Source organism: Anoplolepis gracilipes, chromosome 8, assembly GCF_047496725.1.
Source record: "Anoplolepis gracilipes chromosome 8, ASM4749672v1, whole genome shotgun sequence".
NCBI lineage: Eukaryota > Metazoa > Arthropoda > Insecta > Hymenoptera > Formicidae > Anoplolepis > Anoplolepis gracilipes.
The window spans coordinates 6,054,683-6,065,983 of NC_132977.1; the positions used below are offsets into that span (position 1 = coordinate 6,054,683).

An 11,301-nucleotide genomic window follows, 5' to 3' on the forward strand; every position below is an offset into this window, starting at 1 on the left:
AAAGAAAAAAGACCATTACTACAAAATATTTATAGCAACTGTAATCAAGGCAGAGAAAAAATGTTTATATGTATTATAAAATTTATATATAATGCGCGCATTTTTTTATACATTTTCTCGATGTTTAATCTCGCTTTTTGATACACCCTATATATCGATGAATAAATGTTTTATAAACATTGTCTTTAAATAAAGTGTTACGTTTTATTCATCAAACATATGAAATATGTAAATATGATAAAAATTTAATAAAACGTATACCAACGATCAATGATATATTAATAACGAATTATCCGCTTATATTCTGTACTGCTTATTATGCAAATTTATCTTAATTTTATATAAATGTATGGCAAGCAATTTTATATTTTATATAAATAAAATTTTATATTTTATATAAATATAATGAAACATGGATATAAATTAATTGTACTTGTTGTGATATAAATAGCCGAAAAATAAATATTTTCTTTCTGGAAGCGCAAAATGTCATTGCTAAATAGAATTATAAATAAATATTTCTCTCTGTCTTGTGCTTACAAAGATCATTAATTAATATAGCATAGATTATGAATAGGCACTATATTATTTCAATTTTATGTAATTAGTATGTATAAATACAATAATTTTAAAAAAAGATATAGTTTTAAAATATAATGCAACACAAAATTTTTTCCCTAGAGAGACACGAGGAATAAAATATGATATATTGTATCAAAAATTTAATTTCTTTAAATAAACATATTATATATATATATATATATATATATATATATATATATATATATATATATACTTATTAGAAAAATATACAACATACATAAGCTTTACGTTTGAGTGATGAACAGAAAGACGGGATGATGAGTGAGTCTGCTCGATGATTAAACATTTATAGCGGTAAGTACAATTTTTCCACTTTTGCTATTGATCACAATTAAAATCACGCGCTTGTGTTTGGACGTCGTATATTTTCGAGAGTGGATTTTCGCCCAGTTTTGAGATCATGCGAAATTTCAGCAAGGTATATTATTATAATAGACCTCGAATTGTTGCAAGTACATCTTTCCTAATTGAAATCTGTAACTGAAAAAAATCGCAAAAGATATATTAACATATATATTTCATGTAATATATAATATTGTAACCCTTACTCCGTACATTTATTTTTGGTATCTTTAGACCATACAGGTGAGTCTGTTGTGTCTGACTCATTTATAAATGAGTAAAAATGTTTTAAAAAATCTGAAAAAATTCATATCTTTCTTTGATCTTTCTAAATAAAGATTAAAATAATAACTTTGGTAAATAACTTGCTTAAATATATTATTACCACAAATATGTTGAAAACTTAAAGTGCACTAAAAGATGCATTAAAAAACTTGTTATATTAACAAATTAAAATAAGATATTTCATTTTATGACATAAAAAGTAATATTTTATAATGCATCAAAGTCAGGTTCTTATTGCTTTTATGTGTTAAACATTCTTATTATTAAAATATATTATATGTTATATAATATGTTATAATATTATATAATATATAATATATTAAATATATATAATATATATTTTATAATATATTAAAAAAATAAACTATATGACGCACTCATGATAAGAAAACTCGTGTAAGAAAAATAATTCACTTACAAAATTCACTTATCTTCAGGAAAAATATACATAAAGTTTATATAATAATTTATACGTAGATTTTTAATGTCTGCAGGAAAAGTATACGTTAAGTGTATAGATCGGTCTTTACACAAAGTACTGGAGAGATTTTTGACTACTCGCTATAAAGAACGACTGTCGTAGAAGACAGATCGTTTGCGCTTGACTTATCTCACTCAATAACTTTTTTTACAGAGCAATGCTTCTACGACATTTCATCTTCGAGAAATTGATACTCTTAGAAATTGCAAGAACAAAAATGACCTACTAGTACGGAGTAAGCGTTAAATTGCTGTAATCATACGCATATAGATATAAAACTGCTCTTTATATAAAAGATGACAGTAATCGACAAGCAAATTGCAAAATTCCAAAAAATAATTAAAAGTTTCCAAAAAATAATTAGAAATTATTTGATATTATGAAATCGCCATTTCCTAAAAAAAAAAAAATATAAACAAATTTGTTTGGGCGACTACATCATAATGGAGCACAAATTACAAATGGATTTAACATTATAAAATACAGTGTGTAAGTGTATGTAAAACTTGATTGCTTCTGTAGTAAAAAATTTATGTGTCCCTTGCTTTTCGATTATTTTGATGTATCGTGAAATTCTGCGAGTGCAAAAATTCTTTTGCTTGCGACAATCGTTACTATCCGAAAGAGTCCCATGACCCCTCATCGAAGATTTATATCGAAAGAAAACATTTTCCATCACAATTTCGTGATCCTAAAAGTAAGGGAAGGAAGAAGGATCCCGTGTATCCTCGAGAAATATCCTTTGTCCCGTGTCGCTATTGTATTCTGTTCACTGAATCACGCGGATCCTCGTTTACCTGAATTGTGGAGAAGAACTAAATTCGGAAACGAATCATCACGGACATCCCGTAGATTCCGGATATATCGTGGGAAAAAAGAAGGTACAAATAATGTGGCAAATCCTCATCTTTTTTCATAGAAGCAACGGGAATGGGAAGGGGATATGATAGTTTCGATGTGAAAAAAGATGTCAAAGACCCCCGTGCCTCTCATAGTACGTCAGTTTATGAAACTTAATAAATAAAAGGTAATTTGTAACATATACAAATACAAAATTAATTAATAGATAATTTATAATTCGAAAAATGTAGTTTCAAATGTAGTTTTAAATATTGTGGAAAAAATGATATAAAAAAATAAGTAGGAAATTTATATATCATACTACTAAATATATTTTTATTATTGAATATGAAAGTAATTATATACCAAGTTTGAAGCCGGCGGTTTCTCATAAAGAGTTCGATAAAAAAATGTCATACTTTTTTTCACGTAGTCGCAAAGACGCCGATAAAAGAAGCTTGGGAAAAGCGTGTGTGGTATACGTAAGTGGTGAAAGATAAATTAAAGAATTTGCCACGCCCGTACTTTTAAGATACTAGGAACCGACATCAAGTGTCTTAGGCGATGTATTCGTTGTCTGGAAATCTTCAAGCTTTCTTATCTAACACATTTCGATGTTACATTCTGGTAAAAAAAGAAGCAGCGTACATCTTTCAGAATGCAATTAAATTTCCTAACGATTCTAAGAATAATAATCATACAAGAATTTTATTATAATAATAATTATTTTGCCAAAATAATATTAAAAATATATAAAGTATAATTAAGACAGAGAAAGAGAGAGAGAGAGAGAGAGAGAGAGAGACAGAATAGTAAATATAATACAATTATAATTAAACATACAATCAAATATTACATATACATATATGTAATGTAATTTCACAATTATATCAGACTCGTTTAAAAAATCGAGAAATTAGCGATATTAAAATTGACTACAAACGGTCGCCATCGTTTTAAAGCAGTCGCATTGCCATGCTGGTAATGTTTATTGATAAGATAACAACATGCGGGTTCCACCAGCATAATTATTCATTAGATTCTTTGTTTCACGCACTAAATGTCCATGGCACAAGTAAAAGGCGGAAAACGACTGTAACGATCGCTGAAGACTTCGCAGTTTTGTTTCACAATAATTCGTACTAATTTACTCACAATTTAATACTCGCATATTTTATTTCTGGAGAATATTTTTTACGAGAAAAAAAACATGTAATGTTAATTCCAACATTTGCAACAAATGACAAAAAATAGCTAATTTCTGTTAAATATACTTGTCATTAGAATAGATCATTATATTAATAAAACAAAAAAAGATTTATTTCATATATTGCGAAATGTGCGTGTGTGTTAGGTCATCACATATAAAGATCAAATTCTAAGATTAACTTCCACAAATGTCTTGTTTGCGTTGCGAAGAATTTGGCTAACAGCAGAAAAAGTGCACTACTCCTCTCTCCTTCTATTTTCTTTTTTTTTTTTTTTTTTTTTTTTTTAATAAAGCAAATTTATGAACTCTTGTCGTCGAAAGGGTTTCAAGAAAAATTCATGCCATTAAATGGCTGCAATACAGCCGTATCTCATACCACATTTAATCTCTATAATACGTTTCAATTATTAAAGCGAGACGCGGTCATTATTTACTCCAACTTTTAACTCACGGCTTTCCGACCACCTCTGCCTTACATCCCTACCGAGAAACTCCCGTATCCAGCGTTATGCCACTTCAATTAATTACTTTGATTACCATGGATTATTTCGCGCTTAATTCGCATAGAACGATTACCGTTATCGGTATAGTACGTTATTCAAAAAAGGGATTTAATTAGACTGCCCGCGGCTCGGTTGAAGGAAAGGGTCCGAGGAAAACCGGGTTCTCTCCTTACGAATTAAATAACGCGGGGTTAAAGGCCTTGCGCCCCTTTGCGCGAGAAACGAACTAAAAGCGAAAGGAAGAAAACCGGCACAGCGGCCGCGCATACCGATATATATATGTGACCGGGAGCCACAAGTAAGGAATTTATTAAATTAATTTGACGCGACGACGCATCTCGTAAACTTTGTAGATGACCTCACTTTATAATTGTCGAGAATTACTTGCTGGCCGCTCATTCTAGACCCTCGAAAGCTCCCTACGTTGGGTACTGATATATTTCTATAATAACATTTTGCCGAAAATGTAAAAAGAACATGGCAAGAAAAAGGGGTTCATTCGAAGATAGAAATTGTACGATCGATCAAATTTGGGAAACTTTTTAAAAGAATGAGAATGAATTATAAAATTAAATATAATAATATAAAATTATCTTCCACAAGTCGAAAAATATTAAAATATAATGTATTTTGCTATTTAATATTTTCACTGTCTCTGTGAGAAAATAAAATTTTTCCAAAATTAAAGTTGACGCGGAATATAATAACTTTAAGAGACAAAATTCCACGTGAAGCGTTTTACGGCTGTGTGACTCGACTTTTTTTAAATCGTCGTGCCACGCATATGTCAGCAATGCGGTGGCAATGCAGCTTCTGGCCGCTTAACGTATGTGCATTCAACACTATACTCGTCGGCTTGCGTGTATGGCACACGTGGGCGCTACGCACGTTTCTAAGGAAACCGCGACTTCTATTTGTGGCACAGCGACTGGCACCGCCCGCCAGCTGATTTTTTTCCCGTCGCAATCGCGCACCCCAAGATCGAATGCATCGGTCATCGCTACGGTTATACAACGGTTTATATGTACTTTTTGGATTCTAAGAAACATATCGATCTAAAATTTGTCGTTCGCAGAAACTATCAAAAATATCAAGAAATCTTTTAAGTAAAATATTAATAAAGAAAGAATTCTAAATAAATTATTTTTTTAATTTAGATTTATGTATTTTTAATATAAATAAAATGTGTAACATATGTATGTATGTATAAATTCCAACCTTCTCCTTTAATATTTAGTTTAATATTTAACTATTATAATTTAAAGCAGATTTTTGCAGAAATATCGAAAGGAATATATAAACCATTTTACACGTTCATAGGAATATCAATTTCGTATTTAAGGTATTTTCCTAAGCGGATTTAAAAGAAGTAACTTAGTCGTGAAACGAACATGTGTTAGATATCCATGGGAATTGATGACCAGCAATTGGAAACCAAGAAGATTGAGGAAGGTCTGGTTGCGAGATATTTCAAGGAGAATATCCAACATATGGCTAGACGTTCCGCCACTTCCGTTCGTGGTTGCACGCTTTTAAGATGACACACCATGATCCACCACCGGCCATGTGTCACCTAAATTGCATACTATAGACTTTAAGTTCCTCTGATCTTCGACGTATAAATGTAATTAAAAAAATAAAGTTGCAATTACGCAATTGCAAAAGTTAAAATGTGTCAAATTTGAATTTTAATCAAAAAGAAGTTTAAGATTGCGAGTCAAACATAAATTATTATTTTATCACGATTATTTGGAAAAATAAATACCTAATATATTGTAAAAAATTCTCTTTTTCATCATTATATAATAATAAGGATAACGAATTAAAGAAGTAATTTTGTATAAAAATGATAAATTATAGAAAGAAAGAGAAAAACAAACTTTTTAAAGTAAAGTATTATTAAAAGTACACCCTAAACGCGCGCGCGAGTTTCTTATCAGAAAGATATATTTCCCGTTGATAAAGTCTCTTTGAAACAAAGAGTTCCCGACGTGACAGAAAGCACAGAGAAGACCGTGGCATCCAAGTGTCACGTCGGCACGTACTTTGCAAAGTGGTTTCAGTGCGTTAAAGTTTATTTTCGGGCCCGACACCGACGTAGCACGTGTTCGGGACGAAGCGTCGAACACGAGTTTCCACTTGGCGGCGCTTCCGCGACGCGGGTATCACGTGTGCATCCTGGATGCATCGGAAACGCAACTCGCGACACCCGCACGAACGGATATTTCTACCCTTACCCCGTTTATCGTTTAAAAAAAGTTCTTGTAAAAGAACTTTTGCCTACAGTCATTTTCGCATTGAAACCGAGCGATCTTTAGTCGAATAAAATTATTCCTCTATTTTTACTGCGTGATACAAACACTTTATAAAATATATTTTGTTTCATTTAACATTATTTTTTATTTAACGAAATAAAGAACGAAACTATATATAGAGTAAAAGCAGTTATTAAATTATTTAAATTTATGTAATTTATCCTTTAGTCGGCAGACTTGACATCTCTCAACTTGAATACGCAGGTAAACTCGTCGGGAACTTACCTATGGTTACACGTGCGTCAGCCGTTGCGTGTGCTGTTGATGAACAAGTCTACCCTGTTCCTGTTCCCACCAGCTGACGACGTCCATGAATTCCCCCGTCTCGGTGATCTCTTGCTTGTAGTAAAGGGCCCCGGAGAAGGTCTCCGGACTGGTCGCGTATACAGTCGTCGCACCCTCCTCGCTGTCCCCGGCGCCGCTGTAGGGTGAAAGAATTTGTGGCTCGAGATTCTCTTCGTTCTGAGCGTAATACTCTGACGGTGGCGAAGCTACAGAATTTGGCGACAGCCTAGAGAAATTCTGTCCACCCGTTACGGTTCGCGGCTCCAAATTTTCCTCGTCGCCTGCTGACGATGCGTAATAATCACGTGGCGATGAAATGGCAGTTCGATTAGGGGATAATCTGCCAGAAAAAAAAACGCAAGTTATAATATAATTTAAAAAAATTGTTCTTAGTTTTTACATTTAATTGTACATCAATTATACAATTGTACAATTATTAAAATTATTAATAAAGCGATAATTGGAAAGAGATCATGAAAGCAAAAAGTATGTTTTTGAAAAAAATGAAATTATTGTTAATGTATAATAGTTGTATAATAATATTCTTTTATATGTATATATAATATAAAATAAAATACAATATTTAAAAGCAATATTTTTCTTTTCACGATATCATTGTTTAAGTGTCTCTTTTCAATTAATGCTACAAATTAATATCCAGAATTTACCTGGACAATGTAATTTTCGATTTGACATTACTTCCATCCTCTTCTTCCTCCAGTTGTTCCCCTTCGTCCTCTTCCGCGGCTAATACATCGTCCTCGAGAATGAGTCTCTCTCCGGAGCCGTTGTGACTCGAAGAGATAACGCTACTAGTGGGAGAAGGAGCACACTGTGCACCGGTAGCGATCTTGGAATCATACTCGACACCGTCAGCTTCAGCCAGGAGCCTCTGAAGGCCTCTTATGTATTCGACGGCCATCCTAAGAGTCTCCACCTTGGATAACTTTTTACCCCTGTCCCCGTAACCCGCGGCAATGTGGCTCGGAATGTGTTGTCTCAATGTGGCAAATCCGTTGTTTACCTGTTTCACGCGATTCCTCTCTCTGGCATTTCTTCGAGCAACGGCAACAGGCGGCGGTTGGCCATTTTTGCCGTGCTTCTTCAGTCTGGAAGGGTCGTAAGGCGGTAACACGGTCGCGGAATTCGTTGCGCTACCGTTGCTGTTGTTTTTCGGGACTATCAGCGTCGATTGATTACCGATAATATTGTTCTCGTTATCTTGCAGCGTCCGCAGCAACATCAATTGCTCCTGATCGTTGCCGTTTATCTGTACTCTATTGCAGAACACTGTTACTCCCATAGTCGCCATTATGCTCGTTTTAGCGAGTATCTTTCAATAACGCAGTTTGTTTATGGGGGTTACTCTTGAACCATGTAAACTATCATCGAGATCACGCCGCGCAATTTCCAAACTGAAAAAGATAATTCAAACAATTCGTAAACAATTAATCGCATTATTACATTATTAACAATTTTTATAATTAAATGATTATTGAGTCATAAGAATAAATATAATAAAGCCAAATAATTATTATAATAAAAGTACGAATATAATTCATAAATTAACATCTTTTTCTCTTATATCTAGTTCAAAATATTTTGGTAAATAGATTTCGCAAATAATATCGTGTTTTGTATATTATTGTGCCGTTTCCACAATAACGTTGATTAAATGAGTTGCGTTAAGACAGCGGAGTTGACCGGTCGATAAACGACACTAATGCTTGTCGAGGACGAGCCTAATTGTCGGACTTATAAATAAAATGTACTCTCTTGTCAGAGACAAAGGCGATTATCGACGCAAACCGTTACAAGACGGCTCGATTGGGTATCAATTCGAATCTGGGTCAAACCTGTCGCTCGTAAAATGTATTTATAAATCTTTCTTGTAAAGACCTAACGTGATTAACACGTATTTTCAAATTACGATTAATATAATATTCTTTAATATTTATTTAAAATAAATAATATATGTAGTAGAATATAGTCTACTTACATAAGGTTTTTACTTATTTATTTTTTTAAGTAACAATTAGTTACTTATTAGATAAATTGTTAGATTCAAAATAAAAATGGGTAAATAGATCTTTGCAAATGTTGTTTTTCTAACAAATCTACAGCTTCTTTCTTTACTAGCCTACGAAGTTGATGACTCGAACCGAGATCTAATTGTCTCGCTGCCGGTCGCCATGACTTAACTAAAGCATGAGGTCACCGTCTATTCTTCTCCACGACGGTCGTCGACTCCTCGGAAACTATTATACAAATCTTCCAAAACAAATCTATTTTTTTACGCGAATTATAAACCTAACTTTTAATAAAAAAGGACCGTCTCTTCTACCTATAATAATATCAAATATCGAATCCGCGATTCCGTGCACGTTTGCTCCCGATTAATTTCCCCGAATTAAAGTATAATAATAATTTTTTTTAGATTTGGCTTAAGACGGCAGAACAGATATATTGCTTAATTATTATATAAAAAACTGCGATATATTAATTATAAAAATATAATTTATTTGTAACTGGAAAGAACCTGTTTGTATAATGCATTATTGTCGTAAATAGTATATAATTATACAACATTATTATCAATTATAATATATAATTACAATTAAGATAATAATGTTACATTTTTTTTATTTTTAAAATAATATATATTATGCTCACCGAAAATTAAGATGTGATTCCCGATGAAAATGATATAATGTTTGCCATGCAGATGAAATTCTCCAATAACACACACACATTTGATATTTTTCATATATAAAATAATAACATTGTCATTAAAGCGAGAGAAGTCTCACTAGAGATTAAAGGCACTTAGGTTTCAATAATTCATCCGTATTTAATTATTCATTATGTTTTTCATTAATATTTTATTGTTATTATATGTATTGATTGATGCACTTTTGTTCCTCATTAAAACGTTTATTTATGTATTGCATATTACATACATAATCGATAGAAATATTAAATAATCGAGGTTCCGATTGCAAACTCGAGATTTCACTAACAATAATCACCATTTACTCCAAATTGTTTATCTTGAACACACGGTGGATATTCAATCAATTAATGATTAATATCAATGCCCTTCTTAGAATGATAACTGCAATTGACACGGCTTTAATGTCAGTGCAAGGTCGTTAGAATCAATGTATGTCCTATATGTTAAATTGTCAATGATCCACACAGGACACAATTAACTCTACGAGAAAACGTTTGAAATTTTCATGATTTGCAAAGGAAAGGAAGATTCCGACTTCAAAACTTTACGACGCACTCAGTCTTCGACTGAAGATTTTTCACTCTTCACTTTCCATCACTTGCAACCAATAATAATCCACATGATTTATGTAATTTACACAATCACAGGGCAATTCTGCGTTGATTAAAAAAAAAAAAAAAAAAAAAAAACGGAAATACATTCGAGAATATGTTGACGAGAGTACAAAGGCTTCTGGAGGCTCGCGTTCACCATCGCCTGGAAGGAGGATCCTCACGATCACGTATCGTCAGCACCTCTGTTCGATAATCATACTTCCGTCCTATGCACTACATGGCGTCCGCGTCGAGAATGAGCGCGGACATCGATAGATGGGTTAGCATCTCTTGCCGCACCGCGCCGAGTTGGATCGCGGGGTTGGAGCAAGAAGGGAGAAGGGCGCCTGTACATGAGAGGGAGCGAAACGCGGGCCACATAGAATCCACGAAAGAGAAGCAAAGGGAATAGAAGAGAAAGAGAAAGAGAGAGAGAGAGAGAGAGAGAGGGGGGAGGGAGGGAAAAAGAGAGAGTAAAAGATGGTGGGGATTTTCAGCACGCGCCGCAGCCCCTCGTTTCTTCTCCCCCGGAACTGAAAAAGGGGGACCGTGCGCGCCATATGCCGGGGGAGAGAGAGCGCGTGTGCCGGTTGTACGGGTCTACGTGTGTGGGTCTACGGCAAGTCCCAGCAATAAATGCGTGGCGCACATTCGTGCATGCGTGCGTGCGTACCTTGCACGCAATTACCGCTTCTCGTACCGGTGGCGTCGGCGTCTGCGGAAGACTACGAAAGACAAAGTGATCCTGGTAATCTAATGCGTAATTGAACGGCGCGGCGGTCGATCTACGATTAAAGAGGGCTAAGTTATTATGTACTTTGGCCCTTATTGCCTTCGATACGCGTGGCCGAAATAATATTACTCGAAATAAAGACAGTCATGTTTATATTGTTGATCTATTTAGCGTCTGTCTCCATCCGGCATGTTCTACTCAAGTCCAAAGTATTGTATTTCGTTATTCTCTTTATAATCAGTAAGTATTAAATACTATCGTCTAGTATTTGTACGATACACGAATCTTTTCGTCATTTAATAAAAAATTATTTATGTTGAGATTTTGATTATCTAGCGATCTAAAGATCCTCGCCCTAGATATTCATGCCAGCTAAG

At 33.7% G+C, this 11,301-nt stretch overlaps 1 protein-coding gene across 1 annotated transcript; it reads right to left on the reverse strand.

The window, feature by feature from the left end:
- Positions 1–837: 837 nt before the first annotated feature.
- LOC140668661 (uncharacterized) lies at positions 838–10,432 on the reverse strand. The gene is made up of 4 exons (XM_072897871.1): positions 9,538–10,432; positions 7,533–8,279; positions 6,805–7,204; positions 838–1,083 (listed from the first exon to the last, which is right to left on the reverse strand). The coding sequence occupies exons 2-3, from the start codon at positions 8,174–8,176 to the stop codon at positions 6,811–6,813; spliced, it is 1,038 nt and encodes a 345-aa protein (XP_072753972.1). The 5' UTR covers positions 8,177–8,279; positions 9,538–10,432; the 3' UTR covers positions 838–1,083; positions 6,805–6,810.
- Between the last annotated feature and the right edge of the window lie 869 nt (positions 10,433–11,301).

Bases quoted from the DNA above. Each gene is read 5' to 3' on its own strand.
- LOC140668661 (XM_072897871.1), bottom strand. From the start codon at position 8,176: ATGGCGACTATGGGAGTAACAGTGTTCTGCAATAGAGTACAGATAAAC. The intron at 7,205-7,532 runs GTAAATTCTGGA...TTTTTCTGGCAG, and splicing joins TCGAAAATTACATTGTCCAG to ATTATCCCCTAATCGAACTG.